Here is a 26,044-nt window from a genome sequence, read left to right as displayed (position 1 = left end):
TGGTTTTGGAACACAGGCACCGTTGATGAGGTCTTTGCTGTCGTATAATTAAAACTCTCCCTAAGAAATGTCAAAGAAATAAATCCATTATAACAACATACCGTTTTAAGCAGAGTATATTTTACAAAGTGAATACAAATAAGGCAGTTTCCGTCTCGTCGTGTTGTACAACTAACGTTAACCGGCACTTCATGGGACTTCTGGTGACAATTGTTGCGCACTACTTTTCGAGATGCATCGTGGGATACAAAACGGGCACTACAGAAGGGTATATACACACTATGATATACTCACGACACAATCCAACACTACAAAACGGCCGACTATACTACACTATACAGGGCACTGTATAGCAGACGCAGTGATCGCCAACACGGCCCACGTCTTTTTTTGACACTCAGTGATGACCACACATTCTGTAAGCGACTTTATTTCTTTTTCACTTGCAACAAGTTTGCTCCACTTTCACAATCTCTACACGTTGTTGATTTTTGGACTTATGATGACACAGGTATAATTCCTGTTGTTTCCAAAATAAAAGCCTTGTGAAATGACAACAAGGATGGTGCCACTTCCTGTCCCAAACCAGAGGAAGCGGCGAGCGACCGCGGACGCGACCGCGATCAAGGCGCCCGCCCGCCGCTGATCGGAGCGGCCACGGCCGCAATACTAACCATCGGCCACAGCGGCTAATGCTACGGTCGCCGGTGCGAGCGCGACACCCGGCCTCGTCACCCGACAGCGGAACCGCCGGCTGCGACGGAATGTGACGGGCCTGTTTAGGTGGGCTGCAGGGGGACGCAGCCCACGCCCACCCCGCCCTCGTGGCAGGCCATGGGCGCCATAAAAGTCCATCGGGCCGTGTCGGGGTTGAACATCTCTACGGATCCCAGGTTGGTCTGCCCGTCGTAGCCGCCCACGGCATACAAGCGGCCCGATGCCGCCACCAAGGACACTCTGCTGCGGCGTGTGTTCATGGCCACCAGGTGGCTCCACTGACCAGACGCCGCGCCGAAGACCTCGGCGCCGCTCAGGAACCCGGAACCGTCGTAGCCGCCCACAGCGTACAGGCGGCTGCCCAAAGACGCCGCCCCGTGACGACAACGCTTGTTCGACATCGACGACGACGTATGCCAACGGTTCGTGTGATGGTTGTAATACTCCACCTATAGGATACACACACACAAAGCTGATGATAATGAAGATTAGAACGATGAAGATGAAGATTGACTGACCGTGTTGAAGATCTGTAAGCCGTCATGTCCTCCGGACACAAAGATGCGTCCATCAAAGACAGTGACGCCGGCAGCGCTGCGACTGGCGCTCATCTCTGTCACCACAGACCACCTACAACACACAGGAAGTATATGTGTGTGTGTATGTGTGTGTGTGTGTGTGTTTTCCCTTGATCGGCACCTCACTGTGGTGGAGAGGCTTGTGCTGAACCAGAGACTGATGCCATGGTCAGTAGGGGTGGGCGATATGGCCAAACACGCCCCCCCCCCCCCCCCCCCCCCCCCAAAAAAATGTAATAAATAAATTTTAAAAAATTAAAGTGTCAATTTCCACTTACTTTCGAGGACATTTTTTGAGAAAACATGTCAGAACAAAAGCTCTAGTTTATTTCATACATCTACTGCAAAACATTGCCCAAGAATATTGTATGGCAATATTTAACAATTACTAACCAAGTTACGTCCAGACTCTAAACAGGAGAATATGCCAAATCTGGTTTGTGTAATAGTATTTTAGTTAAGATTTAGTAACAAAACAAAACAATATCAATTGAGATGACATCAAAATGTAAATGATTTTTCTTTTCTTTAGCGGTAGTCGTTCTTGTGGAATCGCAAAGTTTTATGTATTTCTCATACTCAGGGTTACTTTAGAAATGTATTCCGATACAGTTACTGCTTCCCGATGATGACACGTGACGTAATGACCGCAAGATATTTTTATTTTTTTATTCTCTGTGACAAGTTCAGCAGCTGGTATTGGGAATAGTGTCTAAATAAGTAAAGCAGTGGGTGATCGGTGACAGAATCGTGAAATACAACCTGGACTGCAGGCAGGCCAGTCTAGTACCCGCACTCTTTTACTACGAAACCACGCTGTTGTAACACGTGCACAATGTGGTTTGGCATCGTCTTGCTGAAATAAGCAGCGGCGTCCGTGAAAAAGACGTCGCTTGGATGGCAGCATACGTTTCTCCAAAACCTGTATGTACCTTTCAGCATGAATGGTACCTTCACAGATGTGCAAGTTACCCATGCCATTGGCACGAACACAGCCCCATACCATCACAGATGCTGGCTTTTCAACTTGGCGTCCATAACAGTCCGGATGGTTCTTTTCCTCTTTGGCCCGGAGGACACGACGTCCACAGTTTCCAAAAACAATTTGAAATGTGGACTCGTCGGATCACAGAACACTTTTCCACTTTGGGTCAGTCCGTCTTAGATGAGCTCGGGCCCAGAGAAGCCGGCGGCGTTTCTGGGTGTTGTTGATAAATGGCTTTTGCTTTGCATAGTAAGAGTTTCAAGTTGCACTAACGGATGCAGTGCCAGAACTCTATTTACTGACATTGGGCTTCTGAAGTGTTCCTGAGCCCATGCGGTGATATCCTTGACACATTGATGTCGTTTTTTGATGCAGTGCCGCCTGAGGGATCGAAGGTCACGGGCATTCAATGTTGGTTTTCGGCCTTGCCGCTTACATGCAGTGATTTCTCCAGATTCTCTGAACCTTTTGATGATATTATGGACCGTAGAGGATGAAATCCCTAAATTCCTTGCAATTGTACGTTGAGGAACATTGTCCTTAAACTGTTGGACTATTTTCCCACGCACTTGTTCCCAAAGAGGTGAACCTCGCCCCATCTTTGCTTGTGAATGACTGAGCAATTCAGGGAAGCTCCTTTTCTACCCGATCATGGCACCCACCTTTTCCCAATGAGCCTGTTCACCTGCGGGATGTTCCAAACACGTGTTTGATGAGCATTCCTCAACTTCTCCGTCTTTTTTGCCACCTGTCCCAGCTTTTTTGGAACGTGTTGCAGCTAAAAAAATTCGAAGTTAATGATTATTTGCTAAAAACAATAAAGTTTCAGTTTTAATATTAAATACCTTGTCTTTGTAGTGTATTCAATGAAATAGAGGTTGAACATGATCTGCAAATCATTGTATTCTGTTTTTATTTATGTTTAACACAACGTCCCAACTTCATTGGAATTGTATTTACTTCCGGCGCAGCCATAGGGCTATGCTAGCTAGCTTCTCCATTAGCCTCACCAGCATCGGGGTGACTGAAAATTAATATACGAACAAAACACCACCGTCCATTCTCCAGTCTCTTCATTTCACTTTTAAACTGGCCGCGTTTGGGAGGTCAGCACATACATCGAGTGACCTGTGTCATTTTCCTGTTGGCCAACAAAAAAGCGATAAAGTGCCATGCAAAAGTATTGACCCCCTTCTCAACTTCTTATATTTTGCATAGTCTCCCGACTTTAAGATCATCAGAGAAATGTCAAGAAATATAACCCAAGGGAACTTAAAATGCTGTTTTTAAATGGTGATTTAATTTATTAAGGGGGGAAAAAACCATGAACACCTGGGAGGAGAAAACCTTAAAGAGAGATTTGTGTTGCAAGATTGTCAATGGGAGTACAGCCCAGTTCGAACAGGACCTCCGCTTTGCCCAAGAAGCAACAGAGGCCAGAGAGGCAGGGGAGATCCTCCAACAAAACGCCTCCACAAACCTGAACTACAACAACCGGAACAACAACTCACAATAGAGACTATGGCTCAAGGATGGGGCGCCACGGCCACCCGATGACCACACCCACCAACAGGAGGACAATCATACTCATTTCCAGCGATCGCTGATGACGGTGTCTGCGTGCGCGTGAGTATTTGTCACCTGTCAGTGTGGGGCGAGTAGCATTCGACGGAGTTAAGAGAAGATTTTCCGTCATAGCCGCCACACACGTAGATGTGGCCGTCAATCACCACCGTACCCATCGCGCTGCGGAACACCACAACAATAATTACGTTAGGGATTCACATTTGATCAGTGAGTATTGATCATAGTCTATTGACCTGCGTTGGCTGTTCATACTGGACACTCTGGTCCAACTGTCTGTCTCGGGGTCGTAGACCTCAACGGTGCTGAGTCGCGATTGTCCGTCGTACCCTCCGATGGCATACAGAAGTCCGTTGACCACGGCCACGCCCACCCTGCTGCGGGCCGTCCTCATCGGTTGGCAGCGTTCCCAGAAGTTCCCCACGGGATCGAACACCTCCACCACGTTCAAGGAGTCGCCTGCGGGAGAACGCCAGGTTAGTCCCAGGACCCATCGGACTGCTCTACGCCCTGTCGGAGCCCTGCCCCCGTCACACCGGAGCCGTTGAGTCCTCCCACGGCGTAGATGAGCGCCATGATGGACGTGCAGCACCTCTGACGCGTCTTGAAGGCGGGCAGGTGAGGACGACGCTCCAACATAAGGTGGAAGTCTTTGGCCTCATCCAGGAGGTCTCTAGGGGGCAAAGGAAGGAAGTCAACAATCTGGCGCTTCTTTGTGTGATGCAAACAGGTCTGACCTGCATTTAAGGCAGCAGCGCACGAGTTCTTCCTGCTGGACTCGTTCCGTCAGGAACTGAGGACGACAAAGTGGCAGTCGGATCTTTGACAGCAGCTCCGGCAGCAAAGATTCTCGTTTGACACGATCATGATGGATCCAAGACAGCACCGCCTCAAACACCTGCGCAGGACGAGGACGTGGACGCACAGGTCGGACACGCCTTCAGTGGTACCACACGTTACATTGAACAGGTTTAAAGACACCACACATAATACGCTTAAATAAACAACAGGGCATGTTAAAAAAACAGGCAACGTGGACACAGGACACTTGGAAAGAAGCATAGAACACATGAACTCATTCACCGCTGTGGACGTTTCTATTGGTCGACTGGCACTGACCGTTTACCGCCACAGTACTTTTCGAACGGTAGGCGTGGAAGACGGCCTCGACCATCTTGTCTGTGAAATTCCAGCTTCTACATAACTGTTTTTTTGTCGTTTGATAATTTGAGGAGTGACAAAAACCCCCAAAATATTTGCGTAAAAGTCACAGTTCTGCTTGACATGTTTCCTTTTTCTTTTCTTTCCCCCAAAAGCTTGTTTCCTTATCTTTGGTCAGAAACTGCCGTTTTTGGTGAAACCCACCCATCTTCTACTGCTGATTACGCCATTCATCTTCTTCTGCTTATCCGGGGTCATGTCGCAGGGGGGAACAGCTCAAGGAAGGAAGCCCACCCACACTTCCCTCTCCCCCAGCCACTTTGTCCAAATCTTCTGAGGGGATATACCAAGGCGTCCCCAGGCCAGCCGGGAGACACGAGTCTCTGTCTCTGTTAGGACTCGTGGGCCTATTGTTGTGATAGGCTATACTGTACGTACCAGTTTTCGCCTACTACCGTCTACGCTGAGCCACTTGTTTATGTACCACCCATTTTCCCAGGCTGTTACCGCTGACTATCACCTGTCAATCACTCTTCAGCTAACTAAAACCTGTAGATAGATAGTCAGCCGGACAACAAAAAACAACCTCCCAAACGAAAAGGTTGTGCTGAGAACTTCAGAGCTAAGAAAATAAATCCCACGAGGAAGATGCGGCCACACATAAGAAAGTAGAGTTATTTGGCTACTGCTTCACACAGGAGTTCGTTGCCAGCACAAGCCGCGCGTGAGCGTAGTTGCAGCTCTGATGTACCACAAATAGCTCTTTGATCAACTACGTGAGCGACCTTGCGAAAAAGGTTCAACCTTACAATTACAAAGTCGCAGGTCACTTCCTGTTGGATTTAGGGTACGCGTGTCTTTGGAGTTTCTGTACGTCTGGGGTGGATACAGGTGAGCCGATTTTTGTCGTCCTAGGTGAAATGTACCGCTAAGCAACACAATGGTGAGTACTTTATATACTGCGGTGTCATACAGGTTCCATGTACCTTGCATCTTTTCTACGACCAGTAAAAGGGGGGGAAATGTAAATGAGCGAGCGAGTGAGTGAATGAGCCTCGTTTGCCAGTCACTGCAAGACAACCAGTAAACAGAGAGAAAAGAGTCATGAGCAACTGAGCGTGCATATAGGTGTTTGCCCGGCTTTCATTAATGGTTTGTTTTTATGCATCGTAACACGTACTTCGTCACAGTTTAGTTCTGTGATTGCAGCTCATCATTTTAAGTGGCATTTCAGGTGTGTACTCACACCTTACGACTTCATTCTCCTGCGTGTGTAGGTGACAGTCCTTCCTGTGTTCATTTGTTTAGCTTTAGGTTTTTGAGGTTATTAACTACTCCATGAATTAGGGTCCAAAAGAGCATCAAATTCATTTATTATTATTATTATTTATTTATTTTTTTAAACATGAAACTAGTGTCGCCGGCTGGCTGGCGCCCGCTAGCGCGCGTGAACTGGGCCCGTCTCTCGGTGACTCTTGGGCCACTTTTTCCCCCCAGTCTGCCCCTGCCTCCATGTCAGCAAAGAAACTACACTTTTAGACAAGTATCGTTATCATCACCGTTCACGATAAGGCAAGAGACAAATGGGAACACAATCAGAAAGGACGGCGGCATCAAATTGTCACAGTTTATCATTCAAAACATAAACTATGAAGTGTTCAGTTAGTATTTGTCAGCTTTTTGTGCCAGGAAGTGTCTCAGCGTTTCAATCGCCTATTTTGTTGATTTCTTTGCATTGATTTCATCCTTCTCGTCTGCGAGTTGATTGGAATCTTAGAGTTAACTCTTTGTGTCGATTCTGTGCCTTCGTTTCCCCCTCAATTACTCATCAGACTCACAGTCATCAAAGTTGTTGGATTCACCAAATAAAGCAGATTGTTAAACCACTCGTTGTTTTAAATTCACAAATTTCTATCCTCAGAGTACTTCACGTTTACTTATCAGAAAATATGACTGTGTCAGGTGGTTCCAATGTTTGCTCGTATAATCTTTTTTTTTTTTTTGTCCTGTTCAGCTGTTAGCTCAAGCAGAAAGGAAGATCTGTATCCCTTTTATTCCGGAACAGTTTTACTATGTCACAGACTAGTGGACTTTTTAAGATGCCACTGTGGTTTCTTTTTATTCTGATGGCTATTTATTGAGAATTACAGTTGCTCAGTCAAACAGAACAAAGTTTTTAAAGGGGAGTGACAGAAAAACACAAAGGAGAGTGAAAAAGTAACTAAATATAGGAAAAGAAGACAAAAGACAACGCAGTAGCTGTTAACAAGATCACGAAAGGAAAGCATTATATAACTAGTACAATGACAAATTGGATTTGAGTGTTGTATGGGTCATTAGTAGGCTTTACACGATCATGATTTTTGGGCCCGATCACCGATCAGAGTTTAAAAACACGATTAACCGATCACAAGATAGAGGAATGTGTCTATTTAAATGACCGGTTCATTTACTGTATATACTTGTGTACTTAATTGCTCAAATAATTATATTTACAGTAAATAATGTATCTTGTTCCTATATTTATGCCAGTGAGGCATAGTGACAGAGAACAAATGAATGGTCTTCTATTAGATGGCAGGAAGTCAATACAGTCATTCATGTCTCCACTTTTTGTCACATTTTTGTTTGTTGCTGTGCCGTGAGATTTTTCAATCGTAAAATATGTTCCTTGGCTCCATAAAGGTTGGAAATCACTGCTCTAGTCAGATCGTGGATTCTAATCAGTCAGGTCAAACCAACATTACATGACAGAAATAGTGGGTGCTAACTTACTGTAATTAAATTATTTTATTTTTAATTAAATGACTTCACCCACACCGAACCTTTAGAGCACGATTCGACAGAACGGCGGCATGTTTACGTACAACCGTTAGTGCTAGCAATAGTGCTAGGCTACGTAACGTTTTTGTTGCCTGCTCGCGAGCCGTATCGTATTCAAAGTACGTGAACGTACCTCAAGCGAGCCTTAAACGAACGACCACCAACACGTTTTTCCCAGTGTTGTCCTTATAATACCATCGGTGCGCTCCACTCTTGTCGTCGCCGCCACGGTAACGAGTGTATCCGGTCGCATTTGAGTTGACAATTTAAAGCCCAATGATCGTAAAAAACGGGATGCCGTGATATCGGAATACAAGATTTTATTGCAGTAGTCTGACATAGCGCAATCTTGAAAGAGCAAATTTGTCTTGTCGTCTGATCCGGGCATTACGTGTTGTCGGTCTCCGACGTGTCGTCTGTTCCGCACCGCCGGCATGTTTTTTTTTTTTTTTAAATCACTATTGGCCGTCAGATATTGACAGGACTACGTCAGAAGGCATGCGACAAGGTTAACAATAAACTAGCTTTTGGATTCAAATATACTGTGCACCATGGCGACGCGGAGAAAATGTCTTTTACGGAGCCGATCGATGACGTCATTGATCGGATGGGCGAATTATGACATTAAAGCCGATCAGCCTAAAATGCTAATTATCGGCCGATACCAATAAGGCCGATAAATGGGCGTAAAGTCTAGTCATTAGTGCTATGCCCTCTAAGGGAAGGACAGGACAAAGTCGGTCAGGACTGGACAGGAGAGGGACAGGAGGGGAAGCACACAGGACAAGGGTCGTGAACCTGGCTGTACAACTGGAGTGTGGTGGGAGTGGGTATGTAAATTATAAATGTCCGTAGGACCAGAGTGTAAGTGAGGGGATACCCAAGAAATTCGCATAGTTATAAATTATTTGGGGATGAGAAGCACAGTCATCCAGGAGGGGCTCAGAGTCAAGCCGCTGCTCCTCTGCATTGAGAGGAACCAGATGAGGTGGCTCGGCATCTGATAAGATGCCTCCTGTACGCCTCCCTGGTGAGGTTTTCCGGGCACGTCCCCCCGGAAGAGCTGGACGAAGTGACTGGGGAGAGGCTACTAAAGCTACTGCACCCGCGACTCGACCTCGGCCCCACACCCAGCGAGTAAGTCCCAGGGGTGTGTGTCTGCAGACACACGCAAGTGAATTGACACCATTTGGCATGCAGAATGACCGTTAGAAGTCCCCTGTAATTGCTATGCCTGCACTGTGGTGGCTGAGAACTGAGAACCCCACCCCACCCAATCGGTTATAAACAGAATCGTTACAAAAGGCCAACCTCGAGGCCCTCACTGGAAACGAATCCGACTTACTGCCGGGAATGCGGGCCAAACTCTGGCACCGGCCCGTACTTCTGGAGCACCCTCGACAGCGTCCTCCGAGGGGCACGGTCGAACGCCTCAAGTTACATCCACCCTCGAGGACCCTGCTGAGGGTGTTACAAATACTGTATAAATTGTTCCTTTGTTTGAAGTTGAGAAAACATTTTTTATAGTGCGGAGTGAGACTCATGATGCGGTGCAGCGACAGTGTGCACAATTGCCGCTGACGGTGGGAATTTAAACCTCGCGACATGTAAGGCCAGACTTGGGTGCTGCCAGGGCTTCGCAACCTTACAAACGTTCAACTAAACACGTAACATCTACGGGTAGTGTTTGCCATGAGAAGCAGATAGCACAAATTCCATGTCGGGCTTGTAAAATTCATCTGCCTTGCCAAGTCGGAGGTCCAACTTGAAGAAGAGCGGGTGATTCAAACATGGAGGGGACGGATCGGTGCCATAAATCTGAGTGGGATGTGTACCCCGGCCCCACTACCAACTGCACATTTGATTGTTCCAGAACACAACATTCTGTGAGTCTTGTAAGCTCAGTCAAAATGCTCTAAAACGAGGGAATGAGTTAAAAGAAACCACAGAAACCTTTTAGACACGACAGCATTTAAAGATGGGACTCAACGAACCCATTAAAAGACAGTACACGTTTCTAGATATGACGTATGGGACGTGAGAGGCGAACGACGTGTCTGACCTGCTCTTCAGTTTTGACGTTGAGTTCATCGCAAGCGACGAGCTCGAGCAGCTCGTCCGTCCTCAGGGTGAGAAACTCGTCCGACAAGGACACGTCCACAAAGTGCTGGTGCAGGAAGTTGTTGGCAGAATCATAAAGCGTGGTGCACATCATTGTCTCTGCGAACTGGCGCACTCCCAAACAGTTCTTTGGATGCAACCTGAAGAGCATGCGGCCACCGGCTCATCAACGCGTGTTGGGTGATGTGTAAAAAACAAACAAAAAAGCGATGTGACGTCACCTGTCCTGCAGGAAGGAGCAGCAAGCGTCTTTCACGTTCTGCAGCTGCAGGAAGCTGGAACCGATCAGAAGAGACTGAACGTTCTGCTGGTCAATGGCGACGTGGCCGCTGTACGCAAAGTTGATCAGAGCCTCCAGAGCGCTAAACGCAATCACACAAACGTACATTAACACACCTTGTGAGTGATCTCACGCTGCTTTGTGCTGTAAAGCGCGGCCCGACCAGATCACAGTACCTGGGGTCCATTCCATGCATGAGGATCTCGTCCTGTTTACACTCCACCATGTCGTTGGTGAACATGGCGTGAAAGTACGGGATAGAGGCAGCCAACACGATGCGGTGGGCACTGAATTTGTGCTCGCCCGCCTGCATTCACCAAAGTCCATCATGTTGACATGAAGCACATTCTGGTCAGAGCTTCTCAAACTTCTGGGGTAAAGGAACTTCGCATGTTGTCGCTGGGCAAGACTTAACCCACATTTCCTATGAATCAATGTGGGTGGATGTTTGGTTTGTGGTTGGAGGGGCTGTGGGCGCAGAATGGCAGCCACACTTCCGTCAAGACTGCCCCACGGCAGTTGTTGCTCCACGAGTAGCTTACAACCACCAGGGTGTAACTAAGGACTGAATGAATAATGCGTGCCTTAAATTGCTTGAAAAGCGCCATTCAAGTCAAATACACACACACACACACATATATATATATATATATATACATATACACATATATATATATACACACACATATATATATATATACACACACACACACACACACATATATATATATATATATATATATATATACACACACACACACACACACACACATATATATATATATATATATATATATATATATATATATATATAGTGGGGAACACCAATCTCCATATGAGGGTATGCACTTTACATTTTATATTCTTGAGAATTATTCTGCAGAACCCCCCCACCAAGAGTGTTCACACTCTTGGTGGGGGGTATTGTACAGAATTTAAACACGCAATTGACAAGATCTTCATTTTTAAGTTCCTGTTGATCATGACGGACCTGTCACTGAATGTCAGCGGGTTAAAGGTCAGTCAGCCCCAGCGTCAATTGCCTATTCCAATGATAACAACTCCTACGGACACGTTTTCGATTAATAATGTAACGTCCGCAAGCCATTGTTAATTCCACTTAGCATGAGCTCAGCACTAAATGCTAGGCGAGGCTATCTTGCGGCTAATCTGACGCTAGCTTCCGGTACGGTTTTATCGTTTCGCCAAACGCGGTTGTTACCTTGAGCGTGACGTCACAGAGTTTCCCCTGCCGTCGTATTTCCTCCATGACGACATAGCCTCTGGTCGGCAGGTCGTGCACCGAGAAATGAACCAAATCTTCGAGCTCCTCGCAAACACCGTCTCCCATCGTCAGCGGTGCTTGCTGCGAACATTGAGCCCTGTGAGCCGCCGTACCGCTTGAAAACCAAAGCCACTTCCGCTTCGGAACAAGAGCACTAAGTCCACTGTCGTTTACGAAACTGTCTTTGAAAGTGGGAATCCAAATTGAATTAAAAACAAAACAAAAACTGGAAGTTGACTGAGCCCCATTTGTGCTTCGGCTTCTGGGACATTCTTGTGTCGTTCCAAATAAACCCGGCTAAAGCAATTGGGTTCTTGTTCTAACAAAATTTGGGGCCAACATCCATCGATCCGGTTTGCGTAACACTTGTCCTCCTCTTGTAGAGTTGCTGGTGAAGGGGAGTCTTGTCTCATCTGACCGGGTTACAAGTCAGATACACTCACAAACACCGCGGACGTGTGTCAGGACACATGGAGACGAAAGTTTCCATTTGGCTGCCAGGTCAGCATTGCAAATAGGAATCTGTTGGCAGTTGCCTTACCTGCATCAATAAAGCTGAAATGGAAAATGTCTTAAAAAATAATAATAATTTGACTGGTCGGCATTCAATGCCTGCAATACACGGATAGACGAACAACAGACGGATCGCCATACAAAGTAAGGGCGCAACAAGAAACAACAATTGTTTCCCATTCGCACCTCGGTACAATTTGCTGGCCTTCAGTAAGATGTTATGAGAAGTAAGGTCCCTTTTCAACACGATCCTACAATGACCACCAGATGGCAGTAGTGTCGTCCATCCAGCCATCTATTTTCTAAACTGCTTATCCTCACTCGGGTGGCAGGGGCGGTCGTGTCGAATAAACAAAAATGAACTGCCAGTGTTTTGGACATTTTCTTTGTTTGCTTTTATATAAATCAAAGATATACCTTTACAAAGTGTTTATTCTTTGTTTGCTTTTATATAAAACAAAGATAAACCTTTACAAAGTGTTTGTCGACATTATTTGAGAGTCAAACGAAGTTGTGGGGGAACTTATTCATCAGGCTACGTCACATGTGGAGCACAGCGGTGGTAATGTGGTTCCCATGGTGACCGTAAACATTTACTCGCATTCTTAAGACGGCTGACAAACGTTACCAAGGTTCCTTACGTCCACTTCCTGTTTTCTAAAAGGTGCCGTCGGAACTAACGGGTCGACTGAGCGCGGTGACTTAGCCGCTCGTTCGAGGCCCGATTCAGGTTCTGAAACCAAAGCGGGACCTTACGCCGCCCCTTACGTTACTCCCTGAGGCGGCGGCGGCCCGTTGGCCGGCGTCTACGCCGACAGGTCGCCATCGGCCGCAGTCTACGCCGACAAGTCGCCACGGGCCGCCGTCTATGCCGACAGGTCGTTATTCTCAAAGCGGTCCTGCTCGTACGCCTCGGCCGCCACTTTGCGACCTCCGAACCAGCGGCGGTCCAGAGCCCAAACAGCCCGGTTCATCTCGGCCGTGTGGCAGAACTCGACGAAGATCTTGATGATGACGGCGGCGTCCTCTTCCTCTCCCTGACGTTCCTGGTAGATGACCACTCGCTTGACCTGGCCAAACTTCCCGCATTCCTCGGTGACCTCTCCCTCCAGGTCGTCGTCGATGTCGTCCTGGCCCACCATGTTCCTCAGAACCATCACGCGGGACTGAGGGGACACAGCGCAACCGCGCATAGTAAGCGCTCAAATATTACAGTCCAGACATTAACCAAGACCCGGTCCCAATGTAGTCCCAAAGCACTCCCAAATAATCCCAGTGTAGCCCCCAAATTAATACTAGAGTAATCCCAATTTAATCCCAATGCAGTCCTAAATAATTCCAATCCTAGGGCTGCACGATTATGTCCAAAATAACCACATTTATTTTGATCAGGACCCGGGTTCAAATCCGGCCTCGCCTGTGGGTTTCCTCCGGGCACTCCGCTTTCCTCCCACATCCCAAAAACACGCATGCTAGGTTCATTGAAGACTCTAAATTGCCCGTAGGTGTGAATGTGTGCGTCACAAGGTCCCCCCCCGCCTGTGTGGACTTTGCATGTTCTCCCCGTGCCTGCGTGGGTTTTCTCCGGGCACTCCGCTTTCCTCCCACGTCCCCAAAAACATGCATGCTAGGTTAATTGACAACTCTAAATTGCCCGTAGGTGTTAATGTTAGTGCGAATGGTTGTTGGTTTGTATGTGCCCTGCGATTGGCTGGCAACCGGTTCAGGGTGTACCCCGCCTCCTGCCCGATGTTAGCTGGAATAGGCTCCGGCACGGCCGCGACCTGCGTGAGGAGAAGCGGCTCAGAAAATGGATGGATACCTAATAATAAAAAATGATCCATCCAGCCATCCATTTTCTGAGCCGCTTCTCCTCACGCGGGTCGCGGGCGTGCCGGAGCCTATCCCAGCTGTCATCGGGCAGGAGGCGGGGTATGCCCTGAACCGGTCGCCAGCCAATCGCAGGGCACATACAAACAAACATTCGCACTCACATTCACACCGACGGGCAATTTAGAGTCTCCAAGTAATGCATGTTTTTGGGATGTGGGAGGAAAGCGGAGTGCCCGGAGAAAACCCACGCAGGCACGGGGAGAACGAAGCCGGGTCCTCAGAACTGTGAGGCTGACGCTCTAACCAGTCGTCCACCGTGCCGCCTAATAAAAAATTAACCCCCAAAAAAATTCTACTTTTGTGAGGACTGAGTAAATACGTTACAAGTTACAATCACGAATTGTAATTTAAAATAAGCAATTACAGTTTATGAATACAATGCAATAATATTAGGCTGCAACTACATCTTTTTCATTTGTAAATCCCTGTTGTCAATCTAGTGAATTTTGTTATTCTGCTTGACCATTGGTCAGTCGTGCACAGTCAAAAACTGCAAAGAACTCGACAGTCGTGATTTCCCTCTCGGTTTACTTTTTTCACTGCGGTCAGGCCAGCCGAAAAGTTGAAGTCAATGCAGTCGCTACAACGATTATTCATCGTGTTTTACCGTGATAAGGCACCTCTCTTCCAACGTGCTGAGGTCCAACTTCAAAATAAAAGCTTCATATTGGACATCAATGTCATTTCAGACCTTTATTGTGAAGTTGGCCACATCGTACGGTGCCAGCGCTTAAAGAAGACTTAACCTTACGTTCGACCCCTGGTGGCTGGCTGACGAGGTTGTTGTAGTCCAATCGTAATCCACAATGTAGTCCTAAATAATCCCAATGTAGTCAAAAAGTCGAATCAAAGTAATCCCATTGTAGTGCCACAGCACCTGGGACCACAAAAAGAGCTTTGATATATTTATCTGTGTTTTTTACTTTGGGATTGCGTATGATCTTGTTGATATCGTGGTGTCCGTCCATCTGTTCGTGTTTACTCTCGTCCAAATGCGCCCCCTGATGGAGCGCTTCCTGCGTCCTCGGGGCAGGGGGCGTGGCCAGGACGGGATTGACCAGAGCCACTTGCGGCAGCCCGGGTCGAGCCGGGGTCACGCCTGAAACGGTCACATCACACTCAGGGGTCAGGTCAAGGAGTGGGCGGGTTGTGATGCAGGGGGAGGAGGAGGCTAAGGTTTCCCACCTGTGATGACACCTGGAGCCTGAGCCGCCATGACGCCTTGGGGAAGACCGGCCAGCGCTCGCAGCACCGACGCTCCCACTGGATCCTGAAAGCAGCACCACGGCAGAGGTAGTTAAAAATATCTCCGCCTTAAACCAGCTCTGATCGCAAGCCGCAATGTTTTCAAGTGCGTAAACAATGTCACTGAGCGGCGTCTGAGAATTTCCAGCATGCGCAGCGTCCTTGTAAAATGCTGCGTTATGTCCGCTAGTGTTAATTATCCACTCAATAGTGTTAATCGACCTTAGGTGAGTTTACCCCCCCCCCCTCTTCCTCTTGTTGTTGTGTCTTAACTACTGTATGATTAATTTTCCACCACGAGTGAGTCTCACATCGAGACCGATGAAAATGCGCATTACACACAAGAAATGACGGTACTCTTTATACTACTAGAACGTTTTGGAAGTGTTCAATTCGTTCAAACTCAACTGAAAAGTCCTCGAGGACTAAACAAATATTTCCTTCATTTGACCTCACCAAATGCCACCCCTGTTTGCGTACAGGACCCATTTTACCCTTATTCCTCTCTGACCACCTTGCTACGTTTTTCACCTACAGGACTAAGTGTAACCACTTACACATGAAATAGTGATATTAGGGGTGTCCGGATCTGACCTTTGAGATCGGATATTGGTCCGAAGTCAGCAAAAGAAAAAATGAGTATCGGTTTGGCCTGGATCTAAAATCTGTGATTTTACCACTCTTATACAAGCAGTCCATTCCATGCTGCGCTTCAGCACTTCTATCCAGCAGCGCCCGGATGGCATGCAGATCCCATGCGGTAGCAACAGCTTGCTAAGGTGTTAACATAGCAGCAAGGAGTAAGAGTGAATGTTGCTTGCTTAAAGTCGTTTGACACTCCAGTTGAAGTTCACTGTAAAACTAAACTCACGTAACAAAAGAATGACACCTATTGAATGTTTAAATGAATCACTGACTTCACTTCTTTCTTCATTTGTGTTCACAAAAATTGCTAGCTCAAGGCTAACAGACAACGAATGAAAAACACCACTGACGAGCAAATGAAAATCCACAATGAACTCAAGGCGCTCTCAAAAGAATGAATATTGGTACACAAACGCTGTAAAACACATACAAACAGGCAATATAACAATACTCGATCGTGACTTCTACTTTCTTTGTTACTGCAAGTGTGTATCTCATTGCGTGCACCACACTGCCCCTAAGAGGTCAAGATGTGCACAGCACAGTAACTTTATGTAGCCCATTGGTTAATAATAAATGGGTCAGTTTTTCCTCATACCTGCTGTTGCTGATAATTGTTCTCTGTTTGAGTAATATCACTTGATCAAGCCTTTTCAAACTTTCTATACTACAAAAAAAGTAAATTATGTCCGATTATACTGCTGTTTATCGCGCTACTCGGCGCCCTGTGCACAATGCTCATTGCACCGGACTATTGCAATATTAGTCATTCGAACTGCTCTAAGTGTGAGAGGACTCTGCATCTTTTGCACAAATGTCAAAAATAAATAAAAATGTTCCGGCATCACCAGACAACTAGCAACCCTTTATTGCTCAGTGGCTGTTTTTTTTTGGTCAATGTCTTTCTGTCTCCAAAGTGTCTTCTGTCAATTGACTGACTGACTGTTGTCGTACTAGAGCGGCTCCAACCACCGGAGGCAAATTCCTTGTGTGTTTTTTGGACATACTTGGCAAATAAAGACGATTCTGATATCGAATCAGACCGATATTGGAATCGGACAAAAAAAAGTGAAAATGTTGGATTGGGACATCCCGAAGTAGTGTGCTGACCATATGTTACACAGCGCCTAAAGTGAGCAAAACTTACAAGGACCCTGTATGAAGTAACATTATGGTTGTGTTATACTGTACTTGTCACCATCCTAATAAGCCACACATTCGCAAGTGCCTATGATCTGGACTTTTTGTTACTAAATGAAACGTGGTTAACAGAAAGTAGCTATAATACCATTTTAAATGAGGCAACAGCAGCAATTTTTTATTTTATGAGCAAGTCGGTGGTATTGCTGTGATTTTTAAGTCATTATTTCAGTGTAAAGAAATTATACTGGGTGATTTTAGCTCTTTTGAATCTCTCTGTTTTTTAGCTAAAGGTTCTTGTTTTAATTAATAATATAGGCCTCCAAGATACTACAGAAATTTAATGGAGGACTTTTCAGAACTGCTCTCAGTTATTTGTAGTGACTATTTTGTCATAACGTGAGACTTTAACATTCATGTTGACGATCACATGGGGAAAAAAATCGAAAGAACTCTCCTATACGAGACACATTTGACCTCTCTCAACATTAAGAGTCCAACCCACCCTCAAGGTCATATCTTAGACCTGGTCATCTCTAAGGATGTTGGAATTCTATCAATTGAAATGACGGACATGGCTATTTCTGACCATTTTTGTGTATTCTTTGAATTACAGATTCTTCCAAAAGTTCAGACAGCCTCCGTCTATTAAGAAAAGGTACACAAATGAGAGTACTGCCACTAAGTTTATGGAGAGCATTGCTCTGCCACAAAATGTGAATGCTGAGACAGCTGATGAACCTTTGGATAATTTCACCTGTAAAATCTCAAATGTCATGAATGCTGTCGCTCCTATTAAAACTAAGACAATCTTGAGGTGACCTAAAACAGAGTGGAGGAGCAAGATGATGGTAAAGACCTCTAAATCAAAGTGTAGAAAAGCAGAACGTCAGTGGAGAAAAACTAAACTCCAAATTGACTATGACCTCTACAGACAAAGTCTTTGTCATTTTAACCAAGAGCTAGTCAGGGTTAGACAGCAACACTTTCCTGAAATCGTCAGTAAGAACTTCAACAATACTTGCACTCTCTGTTTGCTGTGGTTGACAAGCTCACAACCCCCCCGAATCAGATAGCTCCAGAACTCCTAACAGCAGATAAATGCCTTGAATTTGCTTATTATTTTAGTGAAAAAATACAATCCATCAGGTTAACTATTAGCACAAATCAGCAAAATGATAAAATGATACTACATATGAAGCCACCCAGGGAAAAACTCTATTACCATGTCAGAATTTGATACAGTGATGACCAAAAAACGGTAGAGAAAACACTTCAGCAGCTCAAACCATCAACGAGCTGTCTTGACTCAATACCATCGGACTTTTTCTAAGCTATTGCGGAATCTGGGCTAGCTGATTTGCGGCAAATAATCAATTGCTCACTCCAGTTAGGAGAGTTTCCTAAAGCTCTTAAGGTAGCTGTCATTTAGCCTCTGCTAAAAAATAGAATGCTGGACGCTTCCACGTTAGCAAGCGATAGACCCATCTCAAATCTCCCTTTCATAGCCAAGATTGAGAAAGTTATTTTCAATCAACTCAGAAATTTCTTGAACTTAAATGGACTTTTTGACAAATTTCATTCAGGTTTCTGAACTCATCACAGTATAGAATCTGCTCTTATCAAAGTGCTAAATGATATAAGGGTGTATACTGACTCAGGAAAAGTGTCACTTCTGGTCTTGTTGGACCTCAGTGCGGCTTTTGATACGGTAGATCATAATGTACTGCTGAACAGGTTGGAAACGTGGGTAGGACTAAATGGAACAGTCCTTAAATGGTTCAGGTCCTACATGGAGGAAAGGAGTTATTTTGTAACCATTGAAAGTGTTCAATCTCATCGAATGGCAATGACCTATGGGGTCCCTCAAGGATCAGTTCTTGGACCCCTCCTGTTCAGCCTGTATATGCTACCCTTGGGTGAAATTCTTCAGAACTTTAATTGTTACTATCATAGCTTTGCAGATGACACACAGTTATATCTAGCAGTGTCTCCAGATGACTACAGTTCAATTGAGGTATTGTGTCACTGTCTAAAACAGATAACTGGATGAGCCAAAGGTTTCGTCAATTAAACCACAATAAAATTGAGTTAATTGTTTTTGGCAATAAAGAAAAGAGGATTGTTGTTAGTAAATACCTGGAGTCACTCTCTTTAAAAACCAAAGACCAAGTCCCAAACCTTGGTGTTCTGATAGATTCCGACCTGACTTACAATCGTCATATCAAATCAATTACCAAAATTGCCTTCCACCATCTGAAGAACATATCCACAGTGAAAGCTTGCATGTGTCAAGCAGACCAGGAGAAGCTCATCTATGGTTTATCTCAAGTAGAGTTGACTATTGTAATGGTCTTCTGACTGGACTCCCTAAAAAGAGCACTAAACAGCTGCAGCTCATTTGGAATGCTGCACCTCAGGTTCTGACCAGAACAAAGAGGTTAGAGCCTATGACTCCAATTCTAAAGTCTTTACACTGGCTTCCAGTCAGCTTTAGATTTTATCGATTTTAAATTTCTGCTACTGGTCTATAAATCACTAAACGGTTGAGGTCCTCAATACATGAATGAAATGCTAATGGGATATAAAACCACTCGGGCTATGAGATCGACAGATTCGGGTCAAATAGCGGAGCACAGAGTCCAAAGCAAACATGGTGAAGCAGCATTTAGCTATTATGATTCTGATTCTGACAAATGGAATAAGTTGCCAACAGAAGTGACGTCAGCCCCAAGTATGCATGTTTTTAAGTCCGGGTTAAAAACTCTTTTCCCCCATGCTTTTTAGAGCATTTCCACTGGTAAATGATATTTCTTGCACTGTACGCTGTTTAAATTGTATTTTTATTTTTATTTAATATTTTCCTCTTTGTTTTAAATGTTTATAAGCTGCTTTTTTTCTTTGTTTTTAAATTTTTTTAATCATGTAAAGCACATTGAGTTACCTTGTGTATAAAATGTGGTATATAAATAAATGTGCTTTGCTTCTTCTCCTTCCTCCTACGTCGGCTCCGGCTCAGACCCGAGGAACCCGGCAGTTGTAGTCCCGCCTCATTCCACTCTTTCTGGATCTCTACTAGATTCTTGAATCTTCTCTGTTGGTAATCCGCTGAAGCCCACGGTCATCTCGTTTGCTGGTGCATCTTCTCCTGCCACATTTTGTAATTCCACGAGACTTTCCATTGATATGCTTGGACACAGCACTCTGTGACACCCAGCCTCCTTAGCTATGGACTTTCATGGTTTGCCCATCCTATGGAGGGTATCAATCAATGGTCTTCTGGCCAGTCGTCAAGTCTGCAGTCCTCCCCATATTGAACCCAACTGAGACAATTGAACCAAACTTAAGCAATTTAATGACACCTGGGGAAACCTGTGCAGGTGCTTTGAGTTTAGTCGATGATTAGTGTGTGACACTTTAAAACATTTATGGCTTGCCAAATTTGGGCTGATTTCTTCACAGTATTCCATTTTTTTGAATTCCTGATTTCGTGGGTTTTATGGGCTGGAAACCCAAATTATGTAAAAATAAACAATACTTGAAATTGTTTCAATTGTGGGCCCTGAATCTATAACCTATGAAAGTTTAATTTTAGGAATGGAATTGTGGAAAAACCTTTCCATTACAATCAATTTTTTTGGAAAGGTTCTTAGTCATAATTAACAGAGACCCTCCGCGTGGCTAATATGTTAGTTGGGTAGATTTACGTTAATCTCACAGATTTGCGCAATGTTAATTTGACTTTGTCTCAGGTCCTACGATGCGGCTTCATACTCTGCGTTTCCGGCAGATAGAAAAATCTGATTTACACGTCACGAGTGTTCGCCTTGCATTTCAGTATGAAACAATTCCATACTCTCGCATTTTTCTTCTCAATTCAGCTTCACTTCACTTTTGAAGAAATTGTCTGCCCTGCTTGCAAAGACAAACTGCGCAAGTGACTTTGTCTTCAAGTATTTGTTCTAGGTATTCTCCATCAGATCCAGTATTTTTTCCCCCCCACAACACCAATGTGTCATTTAATGGCCAGTCCTCGCACATCAAACATCAGGAACGGAGTTCCCCAGGGCTCAATGCTGTCCCCCACACGGTTTAACCTTTACATGCATGATAAAGCCGCACCTCTGAAATACTCATTTTTGCCCTAACCCAAATCATCAGCCGCACTACACACAAACTGGACTAGTCAATCAAACGCAGACCCATCCCACACCGCCTATACCAACAACACGGCCAGACAGTTTCGGGAAAAACAACATGAGCCACCTGTGCAGTGAAGTTGGCGGCTGCGGTGAGGTCTCCGGAGGCGGTGATGAGTGGCACGGGCGGGGTGACGGCCTTCCCCACTCGCAAGTACTGGCCGCCCAGGTCAAACAGGTTCATAGAGGCCACCGCGTCGACTGCGGACTGAGGCTTGTCGTACTCTGGAGGAAAAACGCAAACGCGTCAGCGCGAGACGCGTGTCATGTCAGGTGATGTGGCTCACCGATGTAACCGTAGCTTTTGTGACGTCCCGTGGTCGGCTCATGGGCCAACATGCATGACTTGATCTTGCCGAAGGCCTCGAAGACACTCCGGATGTCACCGTCCGACAGGTCGGGATGAACAGACGCCACGTAGATCCGGTTAAAGACGCGAGCTTCCTCCGCCAGCTGCTCGATGATCGGCTGCGCCTGCCCGATGTTGCTGGGCCGGCCCACCTGTTCAAACGATTCCGGGCCGTCGAGTCGATTGTTGGAAATCAGCGCCGTTTGTGGCTGTGACGAGTGTTGACCTTGAGCCGACCTTAATGTTTCGCCCTCCCAGGACGACAGAGTTCATTTGGTCCAGTGCCAACTGAGCGGCTTCCGGCGTCTCGTACTCCACAAATGCGAAACCCTGAACACGCAAAGGCATATCTTATTGGATTCAACAATATAAAAAAAAAAATTAAAACACACACACTCAAGTTACATTTGACAAATAAAACATGGACAGTAAACGTTATAATCAGACAAATACAGGTTACATTTTGACAATAAAAACAAACAATTTTGTAACAACCAATACAAAAGCCCAATTTTTGTATTCAGCGAGCAATGGGAAATGATCAATTCAACGTAATTAATCAAAAATGTATTATTTATTTATCACAAATGTATTTTGTTCATTTATCTATGCCAGCGACATACAGTGACAGGCAGAACCTTTAAATGTTCTTCCAATGGATGGCAGAACCTGTTGCCTATCATACATCCAAGTACGTTTCTGAGTAAACAGATGATCTCTATTTCAGTATGACAATCATTGACTCCGTGCATAACGCTTAGATGTTAGCTGAAAACTAGTTGTCTGCTCCACAAAATTTGTTCTAGGCAGACGTTATGCCTCCACATCCTTGATCATCCAATCACAAACATAAGGTTTTCTGACGTCGTACAAAAAAAAAAAAGTTTGTAAATAATTTTATTTTGCCAAAATATATTATTTACAGTATGTTTTAGGGCTGGGCGGCACGGTGGAGACTGATTAGAGTGTCCGCAACCGGTTCAGGGTGTACCCTGCCTCATGCCCGATGTTAGCTGGAATAGGCTCCAGCACGCCCGCGACCCGCGTGAGGAGAAGCGGCTCAGAAAATGGATGGATGGATGGGTATTAGGGCTGCAAAATTAATCAAACTTTAATCGTGATCGCAATTTTGGCTGCCAGGATTAAACGAGCCTGATCGTTGGTGATTTTTTACATTTAACACGCAGGCAAAGTTGCATATGAAAAGTGCTTACCGTATTTTCACGACCATAAGGCGCACTTAAAAGTCTTACATTTTCTCTAAAATGGACAGAGCGTCTTATAATGTGGTGCGCCTTGTGTGCGCACCGAATTCCAAAATCTGTAAATGTTGTTGTGTGACTTTGATGAGCGCTCCGCTTGACTGACTGGGAGCATTTCCTGCCGACACGCTGCTTATATCGAGGAAAGGCGGACAGCATGCGGACGTTAAAGGGGGAAAGGTGCGCGTGAAGGAGGGTGCTAAAGGCACGCCCCCAGTAGGTATATAGCGCCGGTATGTGCATTGTGCAAAACAACATCAGTTTGGCTAAGGACCCCGAAAATGGCACCTACGAAGAGACACGCTTACGAAGCACAGTTTAAACCGCAAGCTGTCAGTTACGCGGAGGAACGTGGGACTCGAGCAGCCGCGAGAGAATTCAAGATCAGCGAATCCGCGGGTCGCAAGCGGAGGAGGCAGGAAAACGCCGGCATCACTGCTGAACAGCCCCCCGGCAACGAGACTGAGGGAACCCACCGTGTTTGATTGAGAACTTGCCCAGCTGTTCATTTCGGATACAGAAGATGAGGACATTGATGGATTTTTGGATGAGGAGTGATCAAAAAAAATAACGCGAGTAAATTGTTAAATACTTCAATAAAGTAAACCGAACTCAGTTTTGCTCCCGCTGCCTTTTTAAAAACATTGTTTTAGTGTGCATGCATGCTAGCGTATGTTTTCCCATGCCTGCGCCCAATAATACGGTACGCCTTATGTGTGTGTTAAATACATAAATAGACCCCGTAACTGCGATTGCACCTTTTAATACGGTGCGACTTATGGTCGTGAAAATACTGTAATTTTTATCAGTGCCCGCAACCCAGTCAGCCAGCCACCAGGGGGCGAATGCATGGTTGGGGCTTCATTAAACTCTGTGCCAACTTCAAAATAAAAGCGTTAAATGGCATTGATGTCCAATGTAGTAATATATGAAGCTTTTAATATGAAGTTGGTCCTCTCAGCATGAGTGAGGGAGAGAGAATAACAAGTTTTTTGCAGTTTGTGACCGTGCCCGACTGACCAACGGTCAAGCAGAACAATGGAGACGTATCATCCTTGACAATTCACCATACTGACGACAGGGATTTTCAAATGAAAAGTTGGTCCTTGCAGCCTAATGTTATTGGCTTTTATGCATAAACTGTATTTGCTTCCTTTAAGTTGCAATTCATGATTGCCCTTTGTAATAGCACATTTATGCAGTTAGGCCTTGCTAAATTACAATTTTTGGGTATATTTATTTTTTAAATTATTATCTGTCATTTATTCTTATTTGAAGATTTATTTTGAACTGAAAACTTAACATATTGTTTGTTACAAAGTAGTGAAATAAAAAAAGATTTTTCCCAAACATGAGGTATAATCGTGATGAATAATCGTGATTTCATTCATCTTCCGATCCGCTTATCCTCACGAGGGTCGCGGGCGTGCTGGTGCCCATCCCAGCAATCTTCGGGCGAGACGCGGGGTACACCCTGAACCTCATTAAGTTGTTACACCGTAAAGAAATAAAGCACGTGGTGACTTACAGTGGAAACTAGAAGTTTACATACACAATATAAAAAGACAAATTTTTCCCCCCCTCACTGTCTGACATCCATCCATCCATTTTCTGAGCCGCTTCTCCTCACGAGGGTCGCGGGCGTGCTGGTGCCCATCCCAGGAATCTTCGGGTGAGAGGCGGGGTACACCCTGAACCGGTTTCCAGCCAATCGCAGGGCACATAGAAACAAACAACCATTCACGCACACATTCACACAGATGCGACCAGCAGCCCCCACATTATGAACGAAGACGAAAGGAGGTGCGCTAACACCGCACGGAACTTTTACGTGTGGCATGTTGCCGAATATACATTAACTTTACTGTACGTCGATGTTAGCCGTGACCTCTGACCTTGTGCTTCATGGTGACGGAGTCCCAGGACATATCGATGCTTTTTATTGGTCCGAAGGGGATGAAGGCCTGCCTGATGGTGTCCTCGCCCAACTCGTAGTAGATGGAGCCCACGTACACGCGACACATGATGGCCAGGGCGCGCTGGCGTTGGGCAGCCACCTCGGCAGGAAGTCACGCTTTCATTAGCTTTGCGGAAAATGGCATCAGAACCTTTTAGTGACGGTCAAGGGGTAAAAAATGATGACTTACTGACTGCAGAGGTGAAAGTTCACCTAAACCCATTGACAAGGATGCCATCTGACACACACACACACACACACACACACATGTATGTAAATAAAACTCATGTGAATACGAGTGTGTGTGTGTCTTAACGTGTGTGGACCTGCAGTCCGCTGAGCTGCTGTTGCTGAGCAATGTTCTGCCTGACGAGAACATTCCGGATGCTCTGCTCCATGGCGTACTTCTTCGCCTGCCCAGACACAGGGGCCAATCAGCTGACATTGCACGACAATCGTCCCTATTTTCGCATCTCGATTGTCGAAGGCGGGGGAGCTCGCCTTACCTTCTGCAGCGCCTCCTGCTGGTCAGGAGTGAGCGGCGGCAGGCCGAGCCTCGTCGTCGTCGTGTTGCCGTGCTGTCCGTTCTCCATGACGACCATGTGCAGTGGCATCACCCCGACCGCTTCCCTTACTCCGTTACCCTTGGCAACTCCATTCAAGTGGATTTCCAGTAATAGTTTTCAGCATTAATAGTTCGATTTTTCTCTAACGTGGCAGAACGTTCGGCAGGTTGGAGCGTCAGGAATCCCTAACTTGTCATCAAGTTTCATCGTTCTCGTGTCGACAAGCTGCAGCCAACACAAACATGCTCGCTTACCTTAGCGCTCGCGTTTTAAGTGGACTGTTTGTGTTGTGACTGTTAACACTTAGCATTCACAACACAAACGACTGCATGCAACGTACACGGCACACGGGCTCGCTCCGTTAGCATTAGCTTAGCACGTCTCCGTCAGAGGAAAAATGTCCCCAATAAAGGCTTCCTACCGCACGCACTGCTGGCGCCTTAAAGTCGAGCTTCCGTCCGGTTGTGTGCGTATTTGTGTGTTCGGTTCGGTCCCGTGTTAATGTCTTTCCGAGCGCGAGCGTCCGAGTGTCAGCTGGGACTAGCAGCTACGGGACAGTCACTGTCACTTCCGCTGCCGCGCTTTCACAATAGTCTCCGCCCCCAAAAAGTAGTCTTTTCCTCAATGCAGTTTCGATCTTTTCACTCTTGTGTTACAGCGTTCATGAAGATATTATCAATTATATACAAGTATTTTCTCAGTTGTCGTATGCTGACATGTAGCCCGACTTCCTGTTTAGTT

General features: G+C 45.7%; 2 protein-coding genes across 3 annotated transcripts; both read right to left on the bottom strand.

The window, feature by feature from the left end:
• Positions 1-98: 98 nt before the first annotated feature.
• On the bottom strand, positions 99-11,818 carry klhl18 (kelch-like family member 18). The gene is made up of 10 exons (XM_061694756.1): positions 11,472-11,818; positions 10,426-10,556; positions 10,191-10,331; positions 9,911-10,109; positions 4,602-4,762; positions 4,401-4,537; positions 4,101-4,323; positions 3,922-4,026; positions 1,236-1,347; positions 99-1,166 (listed from the first exon to the last, which is right to left on the bottom strand). Exons 1-10 carry the CDS (start codon positions 11,598-11,600, stop codon positions 780-782), a joined length of 1,725 nt encoding a protein of 574 aa, XP_061550740.1. The 5' UTR covers positions 11,601-11,818; the 3' UTR covers positions 99-779.
• puf60a (poly-U binding splicing factor a) lies at positions 11,747-25,893 on the bottom strand. 2 transcript variants are annotated; one of them, XM_061694754.1, is made up of 11 exons: positions 25,725-25,893; positions 25,244-25,528; positions 25,064-25,150; positions 24,928-24,975; positions 24,676-24,837; positions 21,756-21,848; positions 21,457-21,670; positions 21,237-21,394; positions 15,126-15,210; positions 14,864-15,039; positions 11,747-13,213 (listed from the first exon to the last, which is right to left on the bottom strand). In XM_061694754.1, the coding sequence occupies exons 2-11, from the start codon at positions 25,349-25,351 to the stop codon at positions 12,914-12,916; spliced, it is 1,431 nt and encodes a 476-aa protein (XP_061550738.1). In that variant the 5' UTR covers positions 25,352-25,528; positions 25,725-25,893; the 3' UTR covers positions 11,747-12,913. The 2 variants fall into 2 exon arrangements, with proteins under 2 accessions (XP_061550738.1, XP_061550737.1); XM_061694753.1 differs by having other exon boundaries at positions 25,244-25,893.
• Positions 25,894-26,044: the final 151 nt, after the last annotated feature.

The sequence above is a fragment of the Phycodurus eques genome, chromosome 13 (genome assembly GCF_024500275.1).
Source record: "Phycodurus eques isolate BA_2022a chromosome 13, UOR_Pequ_1.1, whole genome shotgun sequence".
NCBI lineage: Eukaryota > Metazoa > Chordata > Actinopteri > Syngnathiformes > Syngnathidae > Phycodurus > Phycodurus eques.
The sequence above is the reverse complement of the archived record's forward strand: the minus strand, read 5'-3'. Positions and strand labels throughout refer to the sequence as shown.